At 42.1% G+C, this 18,738-nt stretch overlaps 1 protein-coding gene across 1 annotated transcript in view; it reads right to left on the bottom strand.

Annotated features, from left to right (window-relative positions):
- AFF3 (AF4/FMR2 family member 3) overlaps positions 1 to 18,738 on the bottom strand; it is a 511,596-nt gene that overhangs the window by 262,025 nt on the left and 230,833 nt on the right. Inside the window, exon 6 of the mRNA XM_040993806.1 lies at positions 3,823 to 3,870. Within this exon, the coding sequence (XP_040849740.1) occupies positions 3,823 to 3,870 (48 nt within the window). The remainder of the gene's footprint in view (positions 1 to 3,822; positions 3,871 to 18,738) is intronic.

The following is an 18,738-nucleotide window of genomic DNA, read 5'->3' on the forward strand; positions in this document are numbered from 1 at the left end:
AATGTCCTTCTTCAAAGCAGCCATTCCTGATCCCACAGTAGGTCACCTGCCCTACAGCAAGCTCTCATAACCTGAGAATTTGTCAGAGCTTTTTTGTTTCAAAGCCTCTTAAAACTTTTATTGAAAATTAAAGAGCTAGTAATAGAGTTGGATATAGGGAGGAAGAAAGGGAGGGAGATATCTTTAACCCACTGAGTCATTCCCCAAATGCCCAGGATAAAAACGGCGCTTGAAATTCAACCTGGCAATCAGGGTTTCCCATGTCTGTGGCAGCAAAACAACTACTGGAGCAACTGTCTTCTGTCGCCAAGGAAGCTGGGTCACAGTAGAGCAACCAGAAATGGAACAAGCTCCCATATACAGCATTCAGGGGTCCGAGTGGTGACTCAGACACTGCAGCAAATGCCTGCCCCTTCATGCTTGTTTTACATGACCTTTAAGAAGCTAAGGGCTTTATCCAGTCATCAGCTGATGGGTACCAGGGTTGATTCCCTATCTTAGCTATTGTGAATTGTGCTGCTATAAATACAGGGATGCCAATAACTCTTTAGTAGGGAGGTTTCATTTCATTTGGATATATTCCCAGACATGGAATGCTAAATCATATGACAGATCTATTTGCAGATATCTGAGGAATTTCCATACTGTCTTCCATAATGGTTGCACTAGTTTACATTCTGACCAACAGATTAGGGTATACACATTTATACACACTATGGAATGTTATTCGGCCATAAAAAGAATGAAATTTTGTGAAACAATATAGACCCAGTTAGAAACTATTATGCTTCATGAGATAAGCCAATCCCCCAAAGACAAATATATATGATCTGTAACAACAAACCGACACAAATTGTAAAAAAATGTAATCTTCACAAACCAGACTAAAATCCTAGGATTTGACTACTGTTTACAACTTTTGTCTGTACTCCTGAGGAATAATAGAATTTTCATTTCCCTCTACCTGGCAAGTTTTGATGTCTTTACCTATTGGAGTACTAAGTTTGTGATTGAAGAGAAATGAAATATACCACTGCAAAAATTAGAGGAAAAAGGGGGCATAGAGAGAAGAGGAGTGGGAGGGGTCCCTAAGCTTCTAAATCTATCTTGTAAAATTTATTCACCATCTATACATAAAATCAACAATAATAAAAAGCTAGTGTCTGTTTCTTCAAGCAGATTGTCAGCTCCATGAGGGCAAGAAGGGACATGTGTACTTAGACCCACCATTTTTCCTTCCAATATCTCTAATGTCAAAATGGCATGAGCACCCCATTTCCACCATTTTCAGGCATTTTTCATAACCTTCCTCTGCTCCTCAACTACAAGAGAAAACCACCAGTTACATCTGGTGACCTTGGCCACAACAAGTTGACCACAGAAGCAGAGAAATTGATCGGGAACATGGGCTTTGCAAAGACTATCCATGGAAACCCCACATCAGAAAGATCATCACGTTCCTAAATGACAGCAAATAGGATTTGTTTGTGAAACATCACAATGTCATTCACCAGTTACTATAGGAGATTCTTGCACTTATTTATCTATTCATTCAACAAAACTGTGAATTCTAAATTTCAGACTCTGGGGCCAGAGGGTGACATGTGACAGAAAATACACAACCAATGTGACAGAGAAGGACTGCCTTCTGGAGGAGAAGAGATAAGAGAATAAGAAGCAACGAATAGTGGGGGGTTGTTGATACCCAGAAGGACATTCCAGGTAACCTGGGTATAGTGACAGTATCCTCTAGAAGCTCCCCACACATCAGTAACTACTAGCACATGGGGGACCGAGGGCACTAGGCACCAGCTTCTTCCGTTGATGTTCCTTCCAAGCCCAGGGTCAACCTCCTGGATGCTGGAAAGGGTGGAATCTGGGCAGCTCAGCTGTCTAACAAACGCCACAGCTCCACTGCCCTCTGACACACACGTGGGTTCTTCAACCTTGCACATACATATCCAACCAGGGCCACCTCTCTTTCCTCCCCTATTTCACACCTCATTCAAGGCAGGCGGAGGTGGGGGTAACACAAGTGTGGGAGATTATTACAGAAGTCAGCATTGTGAGGAGGTGAAGAGGAGAGAAAGGCATAAGGCAGTTATCAAGACTCTTTCAATAAAAAGAAATTGATGGCAACATTCCGATTTATTGTAATTGAATTTTACTTTACCTAAACTGCATTCTTTGGAGTGGATTGCTCAAGTGTTTATTCAAACTTCAACTCCTACTTGGAGAGTGGAAAGGAAAGCTCAAGTGACACACATTTAACTATTTCATGCTCTCAGTAAGGCCAAGAGGGAGACTTTTTCCCACTTGGGAAAAACAGGGAGTTGGTGTATTCTGGTATAATTAGCTTCCAGACATGGACACCATACTACCACCTGTCAAAGTATGATAGCTTAAAACTAGAATATTTGGGGAGGCCAGAGTTATGACACAGCAAGAAAAGCTGCCTGCTACCACAACAGTAACCCCTACAGACACTGGCTCATGTCCTGGCTGCTCCACTTCCAATCCAGCTTCCTTCTAATGGCCTGGGAAAAGGAGCAAAGATTGCCCCACCACCTCGATGGGAGACCTTGGAAGAAGCTTCCGTCCCTAAGCTTTGACCTGGCGCAGCCCTGGGGACTGAAGCCATCTGGGGAGTAAACTAGCAGATGGGAGGTCTCCCATTCTCTCTTCAACTCTTTCCAATAAATAAATAAATCTAAAGCCAAAGAATATCTGTAATCTAAACATGACACTCTGTTGGAAGCAAAACAAAACATGAAGTTATCAGCATTTTACATCATTTTAACCCAAAACAGAGGCCTAGAATAGACAAAGAATGCAATATGGATTGTATTTAATACATACTTAAGTGTCAGAAGTCAAACGACCTGCGCTGACATTTGTTTTCTATTAAAAAAAAAAAAAGAAAACCTCTGCCAAAAAGCAAACTTGGTTTATATTCAACAAAATGAAATTTCAATGAATTATTCTATTCAATTTGAGAATTAATCTATTTATGGACCAATGTTTTCCAGAAAGAAAAAAAATCCTGCTTTTGAAAAACAGCTTGTCAACGTAAAATTATACAGTATTACTGTAACGCATCAGCAATTCGAGAAAAAAGTATGTAGGATGTCCAAAAGTTAGAAAGATGTTAAAGTTGTGTGTGTGCTTTACTTTTAGAAGAGACTGCCCTACCATGTGGTGTAATTTTGGTGTTTTGCCCAGCATAGTATCAGTTTCCTGAGAACTTAAATCATTAGGTTATTCCCCTGAAGAAAGAAGAAACTCTATCCTCTGATGATGACCTCTTCACTGGAAGGTCCAACACTCAGAACACAGGAATGTGCTGGAACAGCCCACCTAAGTCAGCATGGTGGGCCCCTGGACAGGAGCCTCACCAGAGAACAGTGATAATCCAGGCACACAGGGAGCAACAGCTCCAACAACCGACCAGGAAGGCATGCCCTCTGCCAGGGGCCTGTGATCCCAGCCACGTTCAGGAGAAAAGTCGCAAGCCGGTCTCGTCCTGATGTGCAAAGCACAGACTACTAAGGCGGCGAGTAACTGCATCTGCCAGCCAGACTACGTCTGCCAGCTAATTGTTCCACACGCATTCACCCCAGCCTGTGCAGAGGCACTGGGGTGGGAGGAAACTCAATTCTAAAAGAAGTATCTTGCCACACAGCATCATGATTTCCCTTAAAGAAAATACATGCCGAACAGCCAGCCAATCATGGCTCCCCTGTGACCATGCAGCTGCATGCTTCCTTTCTACGTGCAAATCCAGGCCCAACCATGCCAAGATGCTTAAAAGAATGTCCTTACCCGAATGATTTCTTCAACACAGCTGTTGCTTTCTGCAGCTCTGTTCTCCTGAAAGCAAAGAAAATGCAAAAGTTCAGCCCAATGGGAGAAATTCAGGGTCATAAAGAGAAGTTAACATGTTACATCTGATTTGGGGAGACTATCTGTCCAGAGTTGGACTAAGGGGTGCCTTCCCTGCGGCTTGCTCCTTTCCCTGCTGGCTCCTACTAGTCTTGCTGCCTGTTCCCACCTGCAGTCTGCAGCATCACACCTACTGGCTCCAGACGGTCAGGGCTCAGGCCCCATGGAGAGTGAGCAGAGCAGGTCCTAGATCTAGAACCTGATGCAGAAATGAACTGTGGCCATCTGCAACTCTTACAGACTGTGCCATCCATGGCTCTGCTGTAACCCAAGCTGCCCCGTGCTGTGTGTGTGTATGTGGGGGGTGGAGTCCAGGGTTTCCTGAAGCTTTGGGCCATAGCTGAAATTGGGGAGGACAGTTAGCCTTCCAGAGGCGGTTGTCTGGTGACTGCCTCATAACCCTTAGCCCAGGATATGCTTTTGCAGGGATAGGAAAGGGTGTGCTGGTGAAAGGGCTCATCTGCAGCATGCTCTTTCCTGCCAGCCCTGTATTTCCTGCATGATGTTGGACAATGATCCCTTCTCACACCCCATGTTCTCTCTCTCTCTCTCTCTCTCTCTCCACAAGGACTGTCATGTGCCCCTTTGCTGATTTTCTTTTCAATTCCAAGTCATCCCTCCCATCACACACACCTACGGCTTCCTCAAGGCAGCCATTCCCGCTCCTGGCAATTACCCTACACACCACATTTACTTCTCTGTGATCCTCCCCACGGCTGTGATTTATCAATCAGCAATCCAACAGTAGCTCCCCCTTCTAGAACATCCTCTCTATGAATCCAGGGGTTCCTCCTCTTTCTGTACTGTGCCTCACACCATATGGGGTGTACCAACAAAGATCTGTTAGTAGATAGTGTATAGAGGTATCAATGAACTTATGCCCCGGATTTCTGAAGCACTGGAGGCTGATCAGCAGTGAGCTCTAGGAGTTTAGTATATTTAAAGGATTTATCAGAGACTCCTTCTTGGCACCCTCAAACCCGTAGTGTTGGCCAGCCCCTTTGCTGAGGGTAGGGCATTCCCTTTGAAGTATCCTGTCTGCTCCACACTAGGAAAGAGGCCAGGCTACACCCTAACAGGAAGGCTCCTTGTCAAGCTGAAAAGGTACCATTAATGAAGCCAAAATAAGGGACTCCCAACAACTGTCCCAGGAAGTCCTCTTCTTAAATTATGGCATGGACTTTTTCTAGAAAGGAATACATTGGATCTTCCCAGCAATATTGCCCCTGAAGACTCAGGAAAGGTATGGTATTGGTTTGGATCCCAGAGCTCCACCTGAAGCTGAACACAGGACTATAAAAAGTTTGGGGACAGGGCCTGGTGTAATAGCCTAGTGGCTAACAGTCCTTGCCTTGAATACACCAGGCTCTCTAATCCCGGCAGCTCCACTTCCTATCCAGCTTGCTGCTTGTGGCCTGGGAAAGCAGTCAAGGATGGTCCAAAGCCTTGGGACCCTGCACCCCACATGGGAGACCAGGAAGAGGCTCCTGGTTTCAGATCAGTGCACCTCTGGCAGTTGCCATCACTTGGGGAGTGAGTCAACGAACTGAAGAGCTTCCTCTCTGACTCTCCTCCTCTCTGTATATCTGACTTTGCAAGAAAAATTAGTAAATCTTAAAAAAAGGAAGTTTGAACAGCAAGGCACTATGGATCTGTTTCAGTTGAACCATTAACAGTAGCAGGTAGTGAAACTGCAGCCGGAAGAAGGGCAGGACTTTGCCCGAAATCATTCCTGCTGCAAGAGGCACTCACTGCAGAATCGACACATTAGCTTTCTACATTGGTTCAGTGATATTTTACTCTCTCCGGCTGTCTCCCTAAGCACAAATCATAGAACTGCTTACATCAAGGCAACTTTTGTGCCTAAAGGTGGAGAAATAAAAAGAATTCTCGGGTTGATGTTTGACTCAGTGGTTATAGCATTTACATGCTGTTTCACACTGCCTGGCTTTGAGTCTTGGCTCTGCTCTCATTTTGTTTCCTGAAAATGTTCATTCTAAGAAGGCAGTAGGTTACAGGTCCATGCAATCCCCCTTGGAGACCTGGAGTGGGTTACTGGCTCCTGGCATTGGCCAGGTATAACTTGGGCTATTGTTGGCATCTAGCGAGTGAACCAGCAGAGGGGAGCTTCGTGTCTCCTTGCCTCTGAAATAACTAAGCAAATAATAAATCATGTCTTAAAAGTTGACCCGACTGAGAAGACATCCATATAAAAATGAAAATAGACAGTATTTGGGTCCATTTCCTCCTTCCTTCCCTGCTGCCAATCACCCACTTAGTCAATGTTTTCCACTAGCCTATGGCAGCACACATGTCAACCGTAGGTGGAAGGAAGAAGAAAGAATTCGAGAGAAAGTTTCAGGGCTACTATTCCTTCGCAGAGATAAGGATGCATGTCCCCTGAGACTGGAAAGGGGACTCCTGGCTCATCCCTTCCCAAGGGCAGGGGCTGTAGGGAGTGGAGACCATAGGGCCTTCTTCATTCGAGCTACAATTTTGAGCCTTGATTACACATGCATTCTGAAAACGTTGCATGTTTAAGCACAAGATTTAACACATGCATGTGATTTACATCTCCCAATTTGGGTTTATATTTTCACCACAGAGTTATTGCTTCCCTTGCAAAGGTACCCACTGAGAAGAAGGCTACACAATGTAAATTTTAATTACTCTGTTTTCTGAGGGTTTGTAGCTGTTGTTTCCCACTGAGTTGTTAAGCTGTTACTCCATATTTACTCTTACTTTGGTGAACCCTTCTCATTTTCCCATCATTACATTCTGAAATCTGTCGTTAACAGTCTCACCTCGTGCAACCTCCGACTCCCTTCAATTAGAAAGCAGCATCCACCCACTGCCTGCTCCTCTGCATCAGTCATGGGCTCCCCACAATCCTACCACTCAATACACACCACACACCTGGCCAGGGAGAGGTAAGGTAGAGAGCTGTGGGTAGGTAGAACTCAAGAAACAGACAAAAACCCCTGCCCCTGACAGCAGCAGCAATGTCTCATGACCATGCCCAGCACAGGGAACTGGGCGAAGTGGGACTTGGGGAAAACAGCTTGATCCAATCCATGGGAAATCCAAGGTCTTGCAAAGCACTTTCTAAGGCACATGTCACATGGTGCTTTGATTTCAAAATAAAGACTTGGTGTGAGCTTAGCCTAAGTCGTTAGTGTCTCAGGTTGCAATGCCTAGATTTGATCACTTGGCTTTGGGCTCCAGATAGTTCTTAATGCACACCCTGGGAGGCAGTGGTGCTGTTCAAGTACTTGGATCACTGCCACCCATGTGGGAGGTCTGGATTGAGTTCCTGGCTCCTGGCTTTGTCCCAGCTCAGCTGTGGTTGTCAGAACACACCAAGTATGACTGTTCAGTGAAGGCTCTTTGTTTCTCGGCCTCTCAAAGACACACACACACACTCTAAACTCACAATGCTTTGCCTGCAAGCACTCAAACAACCCACAAGCATTTCCAAGTTGTTTATCTCATGAACACTCCTAAGTATTCCACAAGAATCACTTTAAAGTAAATCTCACTAGTCTTGTTTGCAGTTGAAACAGGTAAAAAGAATCAGGGTGTCCTCGATGCCGCCAAAACATTTGGCAAAGGATCCGAGTCCACATTCAGGATACCATGGCTCTATGGGAAGTCCTATCCTTACACCTGTGTTCTCTGCCTCACCTTGTGGGACACGGTCACCTGCAGGCAGAGGGCGAGCAGCCAGTTCTCCAAATTCATCCCACCTCACACCTAACCTGACATGTCGCTTTGCTAGGATTGTTTCCCAGTTCCCCCAGCTGTACCCCCATCTACATTTGCTTAATCCCCTAGCGTGAGCACATCTCTTACTCTGGTCCTCAAATCCTGTGCTTCCTCCCTGTGCCTAGAGTTTCCATCGGTGTTCCAGACATTAATACACAGAGAAGAATGGCAGGCAAAAGGAACCAGAAAAGGATAAACAATGACACATAGTGGCAACATTAACACCAACCAAAGACAGGTTAGCTCTACCCCCACTCTGTCTCATGCACGCACAAATACACACCGCCCCCCCCACACCAAATACACACACACCCACTCCAAAAGCAATAAAGGAAGGAAAAAGATGATAATTGGAAAGCCTAATGCAGAATGAGGCAAAAATTAATCAGGTTGTTAACAGAACAGTGAAATATGATCTGCAGGGGAAGGGGAAGAGAAAATGAATTACTATGCTTAGAAGTCTTTCTTTACTATTTTTTCTAGCAGACAAAAGCACCAAAAACAAAACAAACAAAACCAATCTATGGAACATGATAGAGAATGTGCAAAAAACAAGCAAACAAAACCAATCAAAGTAAATAAAGCTCAGTTGGTAGATGGGACCCACTCGGAATGTTAAAGAACCACACATTTCTCAGACGCACGAGATAGCTGCTGAAAAAGCCAACATTGAGCTGCAGAAAAAGCTTCAAGAGTTTCAAAGAGGTGTTTTTTTTCCTCAAGATTTTTCCTTTAAACATTGATTTATTTATTTGCATGTCAGGTCACCAGGTGACTCCAAGTGCTAATACCATCAGGAATCGAATCGGGGAGCAGTTCACACCTAGAGAATGTGGACATCCCAAGCAGGGCCTTAACCAAGCTAGGCCAAATGTCTATTGACAGTTTGTTCCTGGTCATTATTTTCTTTCCTTTTTAAAAATTTTGAATTTTGAATTTTATGGTACAATTCCATAGGGGTTGATATTCTTTTAAAGCCAGACTTGTAACCCATGAAGTTACCAAAAACGTGAAGCTCTAGATTAAATGCAATGAAGATTAATAAAGCTCTACAGTCATTTCATCTTGATTTTAAAAATCATATTAACAGAAAGCAAAATGAAATTATGAGATGTCAGCAAAGATTATCTTAAGGATGAATTCAGACAATAAAACCTTTTGTTATTTTCTTTAGAGGAAGTTTAGGTACTAAACAGTCAATTAGAAGACTAAGGTTAAAGAAGAATTACAAAGAAGGCAAAGGACAAAAACAATAGGGATAAACAAATGAAATATTTATGGGATAAAGAGCCAGTGAAGTTTGCAAGGACAAAATACAGTTTCTGAAAAACAAAATAATAAAATGAATATTCAACATATTACAACAGACATTACAAATTTATAAAAGAAAAGTCCAAAAAGTACACATAATTTGTCATGGAAGGGGATAAGATGACTTTAATGGAAAACATTAGAGATGATATTTGGTAGTAATATTAGAACAAAGTACAGGTTTGGTCCATCACCTACACCTGCTAATGCACACACAGGTGAAAGCAGTTGCCTGGTCAGTTCTTCCCCCAGTGCCATATCTCACATGAACTGATGGGTGCTGTGGCCTAGCCCAGCCCAATCTAGCCCACTATAGGACCAGTCTTCATATATACCAGCATGTGTTCCAGTCTGGTCAGGGTGAACCCCCCAAATCCCTACCAGGCCTGACCCTAGCCACTGTTTCCACATGTGCCAGAATGTGCCGTGGCCCACACTGATCTGTCCCACATCACATGTGACACGCATGCACACCCATGGGTGCTGTAGTTTAGCTCAGTCTGCCCTGCCCCTAGACTTTGCCCACATGTATGCTGACATGTGCTGCTTCCTCGATGAGCCTGGCCCACCCCAAGTCCTGGCTCTCATGATCACCAGCAGAAATGCAGCCCAGTAGGGGAGTGCCCACAGTTCCACCACTAGGCCTGCTCCCAGTCTCAGAACTTAATGGTGGGTACTGTGACCTAGCCTGCCTGGGCTGCATCTGTTCTAGCTCTTATGTGTACCAGCGGGTGGCAAGAACCTAGCCCATCATGGCCCACCCTTTTCCTGGCTCATACATATGCCGACAGGTGCTAGAGCTGCAGCCTGGCAGAATTCTTATTTTTTAGTTGAATACCAAAGTTATATATAAAGAGATTCTCTTCTCTGGTTCACTCTCCAATGGCTACAACGGCCACAGGTCAGCTCGTCTGAAGCCTGTATTAGAAGTTTTTGCCCATGTGGGTGCCAGGGTCCAAGGACTTGGGCTATCCTCCACTGCCTTCCCAAGTCATTAGCAGGGAGCTGAATTGGAAGTGGATCTATAAGGATTCAAACCAGCACCCACTTATGTTTATAAAGTATGAACAAACATACTTTATAAAATTAGTGGTACCTAATGTGAAACGTGTTTAATATTTCAAGTTAGAATCATTTTTTAAAAATCACATTCATCAGGGAAATAAGCAGACATGAATATTTCAGGTAACACAGTTTTGAAAATAAACTTAGAAACATCCAAAAGACTCCACTTTACTTTGAAGGGAGGTTAATAAATGCACATAAACAAAAGACAGTTCTGTAGTTCTCCGTATAGTCATAATAAACAAGCTGTAATTTACTGATATTAGTACACTTAGTATGTAGGTCAGAATCACCTCCATCTATTTCCAAGGCATTTCCATCATTACAAGTCAAAACTTGGCACTCTAAAAGCAGTTTCTCCCCATTCCCTTTCTCTGCTTCAAACATCAATTTTTAAAGATTTATTTTTTTATTATTTTTTCATTGGAAAGGCGGATATACAGAGAGGAGAGACAGAGAGGAAGATCTTCCGTCCGATGATTCACTCCCCAGTGAGCTGCAACGGGCCGATACTATGCCGATCCGAAGCCAGGAGCCTCTTCCGGGTCTCCCACGCGGGTGCAGGGTCCCAAAGCTTTGGGCTGTCCTCGACTGCTCTCCCAGGCCACGGGCAGGGAGCTGGAAGGGAAGTGGGGCTGCTGGGATTAGAACCGGTGCCCATATGGGATCCCGGGCGTGCAAGGCGAGGACCTTTAACCACTTGCGCCACCGCGCTGGGCCCAAACATCGATTTTTAAAACAAATGTACTTATGGGACTAGTATGATGGCCTAGTGGCTTGCATGCAGTGGGATCCCCTGTGGGCACTGGTTCAGGACCCGGCTGATCCACTTACCTTCTGGCTCCCTGCTTGTGGCCTGGGAAAGCAGTGGAGGATGGCCCAATGTCTTGGGACTGTGCACCTGTGAGAGAGACCCGGAGCAGGCTCCTGGCTCCTGATTGGCTTGCCTCATTTCTCCTTCTCTCTGTGAATCTGACTTTACAGTGAAAATAAATAAATCTTTAAAAAAAAAAAAAACATTTATTTATTTAAAAGTAGTGACAGCCAGCCAGAGGCAGAGAGAAATTTTCCACGCACTGGCTCATTGGGCAATTGTATACAAAAGGTCAGGGCTGTGCCAGGTGGAAGCCAGCAGCATAAACTTCTTCCTGGTCTCCCACATGGGTGCAGGGACCCAGGGACTTTGGCCATCTTCCACTGTTTTTCCTGGGCTATTAACAAGGAGTTAGATGTGAGGTGGAGTAGCCAAGACTCATATCAGCATCCCCAAAATGCTGACAGCACAAATGATGTTTTCATCTGCCACAATGTTGGCCACAAACATATAGGTTTAAATATGGCTGTAGCTATTAACAAAACCAGATTAAGTATCCGTAATATGAATGTTTATAATTTGAAATGTTGCAGAATCCACAACTTTTTGAGCACTGAAACAACATGTTCTGAATGGGAAATTCCCCATCCAGTAGCTCTCTCATATGATGGTTACAGACCAAACAAACCCTGGGACTAATGCTGTGGGGCCCAGGAGGTTGAGACAGAACCAGGAATGCTGGCATTGCATAGAGTCTTCGTTCTTGTCCCTTAGATGTTCCACTTCTAATGTAGTTCCCAGCTAGTGCATTTCAGATAAGGGGTGGTCAGCCTATAGTGTACTGCACTGACAAGAAGAAAATGAGAAATGTTCCCGTGTGCCATTTCTTGTACAACAGATTTTACAGTAGATAACCTCTCTCGTTTTTCATCATTCCTGGTAGAAGTGTAACAACACAGGAGGCCATCAGCGACAACTGCTGAATGAATAAATGAATGACTCATACTTTAAAAAAAAAGGACAATCTAAGAAATTATAATTTTAAACTCTCTAAATAAGAACTCTGGTCAGTTGGATATCCACAGTACAGAGGGATGTCTTTATTTTATCTAACAACCATCAGTTCCCCTAAGGATAAATTCTTAGAATTGCAACATAAATTGACTTCATGAAAATTCACCTTAATCCCATTAGTATAGAAACCAGCAGCGAGCTATCCGACTTCCCTAATCCTCACACCCACACATGTCCATTCCCATCACTAGTAGATATCTCAGATCTTCTATCCACAGGCAACAGCACTAAAGAGCTACAGCTTGAACATATTCCTAATCTGGAAATCTGAAATCTGAAATCTGCAATGCTCCAAATTTTTTTTGAGCTCCAGCTGAGACCACAAAGGGAATTCTCCATACCCAACATCATGTGACAGACCAGAGTCAAAACCACAGGCAAAATATTGTACTGCATTTCCTCTAGGTAATGTACATTAGAAGCATAATTGAATTTTATGTTTAGACTCAGGTCTCACTATTGTAGTATGTATGTGTTAATATTCTGAAATCTAAAACGATCCAAAATCTCAAAACACTTCTGGTCCTAAGTATCTTGGATACAGGATGTTCAACCTGGAGCAATCAATTTAATTTTCTATCAGACTCTTAGCCATTTAAATTTGTTAGTATTTTTACAATGAAAATTGGTGATTTCCACCAGAGCTTGTAATTAAAAGTGTATTTGGCTATCAGAGACATGAGAGGTCAGTGAGCTGACCTTGTCAAAAACCCACCAATAGCAAAAAGCGATTAGAACTGGAAGATGATGACCAGGCATCCCGATCGCTAATTGATATTGAGTCACATCTCAATCAAGTGCCTGAGTGCTGTGTACTGGGCTCATCCTCCACACTGCCCTGTTGACACAGGGCGAGGAAACCACAGAACAGTCACAACAAACACGAGCTTCCGCTGGCAATCTGACATTTACAAGACCTCGAGTTCTTTGAGCTACAGCAGCCGTTGTGCAGTCATTACTTCCAGTAGCAGGGGACCAGGAGGTCAAGGCAGTGGTGACAAGATGGAGTCATTTAACCCTCCCACAACAGATAGGCATCAGCAACACTGATAAAATATGCCACATCCTTTGTCACACTTCTCTCAATCTCATTCACATAATCTAACAACACAGGATATCCCTGTAAGGAGGAGCGTGGCTGACGGATATCCCTATCACACAGCCTGCTCCTTCTCCGCTTGCAACCAAAGGTTAGAGGGAAACATAAGAGAAAAAAGTTTTGTTGTTTATAGTCAGGAATCTACATTTTTCTTCTAACAGTAAAATTCTGAACTGAAACACAAGATTGAGAGAATAATTCAATGTGGCTGAAGAAATTAACCCATTCGAGACTGTGCTAATCCATGCCTCACATTAAGACAGGTAGTCAATTCTTTAAACCACGTGTGAAAATGACTGCTATCTATGGTAAAATGGCATTGTATGGTTTGATGATATTCCATTTGGCACATCCCATTGATTTTATTTTAGCATTTCACCAAAAGATGAATGCCTAAGCAACCCATTATATGCTGTCCATTATATGCTGTTCATATGTGTTATGGTTTGAATGTCCCTACCAAAATTGATGCTGAAATTTAATTCTTATTGTGAGAGGTTAAGAGTTTGGGATTTTAAGAGGTGATTGGGTCACAGTCAAAATGTAAAGCTCTTGTGCTTGGATGAATTCAGTCATGAATCAATGAGTTAATGAGTTATTTCTTTCATTTTTCTTTCTTTTAAATGATTATTTGATATATAAATAACAAATTTCACATATTTGATATATACTCTTTTTTCTTCTTTAAAAAATTTTGTTATTCCATGAAACAGTTTCGCAGGCTCTAAAATTGCTCTTTCTCCTCCCCAAATCCCGCCACTGACTAATTTCTACCATGTCATTACAACAGTGCAGTCCTTCACAATCAGTCATAAGTCATCATTCTATTATTTAAGCGTATTCTGACATTGTAGGCATGGACAATGATAGAGTCCAGCATCCTACTGCCAAGATACATGCAACAGTTTCATTGGGAGTTCATCTTTGATTTGGAGGTAGAGATGCACACTGCATTGTGTCTTCACATCTGTATGAGATAGTCTCTACTATAGTGACTATACATCCCCTTAAATAAAAAGCCACAAAGCAACAACAACAACAACAAAATAGAAAACTAACAACATGAAGTTCAATAACATGCTAATGAATGACTAATGTGTTGCTGAAGAAAAAGAAAATCAAAGACCTTCCTGAAGTAAATGATGCTACTATCTGACCTATGAATCATGAGGAAATGAGCAAAAACTTCTTTTGAATCAATGAAAATAAAAACAAAAATATCAAATTCCTTGAGATGTAGCTAAAACAGTATTGAAAGGGCAATTGATCTCATATTTTGCATAAAAGTTGCTTTATATCTGAGAGAACTTATGACATTTGTCCTTTTGGGATTGGCTTATTACAATGAACATAATGTTCTCTAGTTGGGACCACTTGATTGCAAATGGTAGAATTTCATACGTTTTAATGGCTGAGTAGTACTCCGTGGAGGAGACGTACCACAATTTCTTTAACTACTACTCTTTGGACTGGCATCTATGTTGTTCCCATGTCTTTGCTATTATACATTGTACTGCTGTAAAAATAGGATTACAGATTCCTTTCTCATGTGCAAATTTCATCCGACAGGTCAATTTTCAGTTCTTTTAGTACTTTCCATACTATCGTGGTTATGTACTTCCATCAACAGTGAAGTAGGATACTTTTCTCCCCATATCCACATCAGTAGGTCCAAATATTGTTGCAACAATTGGATAGCAGCCTGAAGAGGTAAAAAGTAAGACCCACGTCCAAACCCCACACCTGTCACCTTACACAAAAATCAGCTCTAAATGGATCAAAGACATAAATCTGCACCTAGAAACTATCAAACTATTGAAGGAAAATATAGGAAGCACTCTCCATGAAAAAGGAATTCAGAAAGACTTCTTAGAAGTCACCAAAAGCACAGGCAGTCAACTTTAAAATAAACAAACGGGACTACATCAAACTAAAAGCTTCTGTACAGAAAAGAAGATGCTCAACAAAGCGAAGCAGCAACCAAGGGAACAGGAGAACATTTTTGCACACTACACAACCAATATGGGACTAACACCCATGGTTTACAAAGAGCTTCAGAATATCAGCTACAGCAAAACAAACAATCCTGTGAAGAAACAGGTAAAGAAACTTAACATTTTTGAAATGAACAAATTCAAAGGGCTAACACACAGTTAAACAATGTTCAGGCTCCCTCACTGTCAAGGAAACACTGAGGCTCCACCGACTTCAGTAAGACTGGGTTATTTCTTGAGAGGGTCTTCTAAAAGCCACCCGGACACTGTCTGTTCTACAGCTGCTGTCACTTGATGTTCTACACTATCTTGGGGCTCTGCACAGTCAACTCCATCCAGCAAGACAATCTGCCAAAAGTGGTTTGGATCTCCCAGTTCATGGAACTGTGGATTAAATAAACTTCCATTCATTACTAATTACTCAGTGTGTCACATTTGCGTATAGCAACAGAAATGGTCTAAGACAATAGATCTTTCTGGCCTAATCTTCTGTAATACAACATTTAAATATTTAAATACGTTTAGGCATAACATTTTCGTTAAGATTTAGTTGTTTATTTATTTGAATAGCAGAGTTGGAGAGTGAATGCTTTCATTCTTTGGTTCACTGTACAAATGACTGCAACACCCAGCACTACACCAGGGTGAAACCTGGAGTCTAGAACTCTATCCAGGTCTCCATATGAGAGGCAGGGGTCCAAACACTTGATCCACTTTCTGTTTTCTCAACCACATTAACAAGGGCTAGAATGAAGTGGAGCAGCTGGGACTCAACCCAATGCCCATATGGGATACCAGTGCCACAGGTGGCAGCCCAACCTGCTCTACCACAACGCTGTCCTCAACATTTTCATTTTTTACTTTACTGATATAGCTTTCCCATTTCATACGGAAAACACTTCCAGTGTATTTTGGAAAAGAATTATGTAACAGCAGAAATGTATTTATTTTTTCCCATCTAGTTGCATAAAATGCTCAGTTTCTTGAGCGAGTACACCTGTTCCACTGGCAGGCAGTGTGGGTGTGTCTGCCTGTAGAAGTTGAGGTACCTGGATCTCAACCTGTATGCTAATCTATACATTTGTCCTCTCCTCTACCAGAGCTGGCTTCAGAATGTCTCCAGAAGTGACTGGTGACCAGTGAATTCCAGGTAAAACATCACCAGATATACCCATCAGGAAAGGAAGCAACCCTTTAGCTCCCCCTAATCTCTTCCATCATTCTGTCCTCTGTGGCTATTTCAAAGCCTGCCCTCACTGGGACATCTAACATCCTAGGGCGGTGGAATCCAGAGGCTGGAGGAGTTTTTACAAACCAAAAGCTTGGTAAGACATAGTGGTCACATTTTAAATATACCAAGATTATTCAGAAAGAGTCTATTTGGACAGAATGTGGTTTTCTTCCAATGTCATCTAATACCATATGCAAGACTATCCAACCACAGGGAAGAGCTGGGGGAAAAACCACTTGCTTAGGTCACTTCATGGTTTTGCAATGTCCAGTATCTTTGTATTGTCTCAAGAGATTATGATTACATGAAGGCAATTATGATCATAAGGCAAACTTCTGTACCAAACATCTCCCTCTATAGGGGAGAAACTTTTAACTGTGTTTAAAGAAAATGAAATGTACAAAGACTTGCAATCTAATAAAAAACATACCCAAGGTAATGAATGAATAAGTTAGTGAAAAACAATCACTTCATGACCAAATACCAACAAGTGCAGTGAAATTAAGTCAGAAAGTATAAATGAAAACTGTCAAGGTTATTTGCTATCTAACACCATGGCTTAAATGCTAACAGAAAAAAAAAAAGGGAAAAGGAAAATCACCCAGTTACCTAAATCTCCTCTCCAACACAACAAACACTAAAGAATAACATGCAACATTTGAGTACAGATTGATTTCTAGCATCAGGCATGTGAGATAACTTTTATAAACTTCTTATAGGCCTAAAAAACAAAGGGGGCCCAGAAACTTCTTCTTAAAAATTATTATTTCATTTTATGTTACAGTTTCATAGACTCTGGGATTCCCCCAAGTCCTCCACAAGCCCTCCCCCCACATACTGATTTCTTCCATATTATTACAGCACTACAGCTCATAAATCCATCACGTTGGGCATGGACCACACAGAGAGTCCAGTTAAATTCAACAGTTTCTTTGGGAGACCATCCTTGGTCTGAAAGTAGAGCTGGCAGAGTATCATCCCCTCCAATGAAAAGCCACTACACAACTTCAACAACAGGAAGAAACATGGAAGTTAACAACATCATGAAATTAATTGACATGGTACTGAGTGACCAATATGTTAGAAAATTCAAGTTCTTAACCACATCATGTAACTACTTCATTGACATCTCAATTTTAGTTTATATATAACCGACTGCTATAAACCTTAAAATGGTAATAAGGTACTATTCAGCTATCTCGTGTCTTTTTTTCTTCATATTTACATTTAGCAGCTTATAGTATTCAAGCGTGATTTTTACTGAACTTCATGAATTTTAGGATAGTCCAAAAGGCTTATAACTAACAAGCCATATGTTAATGATAGAGGTGCAGAACAGTTTTAGGAGGGGAGTACAGAGAAATCTTCAATACCTTAGTGAGGAGTAACTGATCTGTGTCCTACCTAGCATTGGAGTCCAAGCTGACTTTTTCTTGTCTGTTCTGAGACCCAGAAACTTCTAAGCAGGATAGCAATAAATGAGAGAAACTTCTGAATACAATTTGCAACCCAACTGGCAACTTGAAAAATCTGCATGGTCTAGAGAATAAGAAAAAGCTAGCTGTTGTTGAGGGCCATAACACAGTATGAAATGGCAGTAAGTCAGCAGATGACAGAAGAGAATGCAACTGAGCCTCTTTTGTATTTCTTCATACACCAAGAGCCATTTCAGAGCTGGAGAGTGAAACTTCTGAGGGAATGTGCACTCTATTTAGTCAATCTGTCCATTGACGTCTAGTGGGGTTGTTATGGTTCCCGGATTTATCTGATATCTACAGAACATGTCATCCTACAGACACAGAATATACTTTTTTCATGAGTACAAGGAATCAACATCCTTTATGAATTTAGATGCAAAAAACCTCAACAAAATACTCTCCAAGATATATCAGACAGATCATTCACCCAGACAAGGTGGGATACACAAACCAAAAAATTTGATATACCATATCTCAACAAAATAAAGATAAAACCATTATCACCATTTCATGAGATGCAGAGAAAGCATCTGATAAAATGCAACACCACTTCCTGCTAGAAGCCCTAAGCATGATAGGCATAGAAGGAACACTCCACAACACAATAAAGGAATATACCAAAAACCCAACGCCAGCATCATACCAAATGGGAAAAGATTGGGCGCTTTTCACTTACATCTGGAACCACATAAGGATGTCCACTTTCACTACTGCTATCCAACAAAGTATTGAAAGACCTCACCAGTGCTATTAGACCAGAAAAAGAAATTAAAGCAATTCATATTAGAAACAAGGAATCAAACTCATCCCTGCAAGAGTGGCGGCATGGAAGGAACTGGCTAACATGCTCGCAGAACCAAAGTATGGTCCTGTCGGGAAGAGCTCTTCCTCAGGTGGCAGTACAGAGGAATAAACACAGCACGAGACAGGTTTGTGGGATGGGGTACTCTATTCAGAATCTGATC

The sequence above is a fragment of the Ochotona curzoniae genome, unplaced genomic scaffold (genome assembly GCF_017591425.1).
Source record: "Ochotona curzoniae isolate NIBS_2020 unplaced genomic scaffold, NIBS_Ocur_1.0 contig_883, whole genome shotgun sequence".
Taxonomy (NCBI): domain Eukaryota; kingdom Metazoa; phylum Chordata; class Mammalia; order Lagomorpha; family Ochotonidae; genus Ochotona; species Ochotona curzoniae.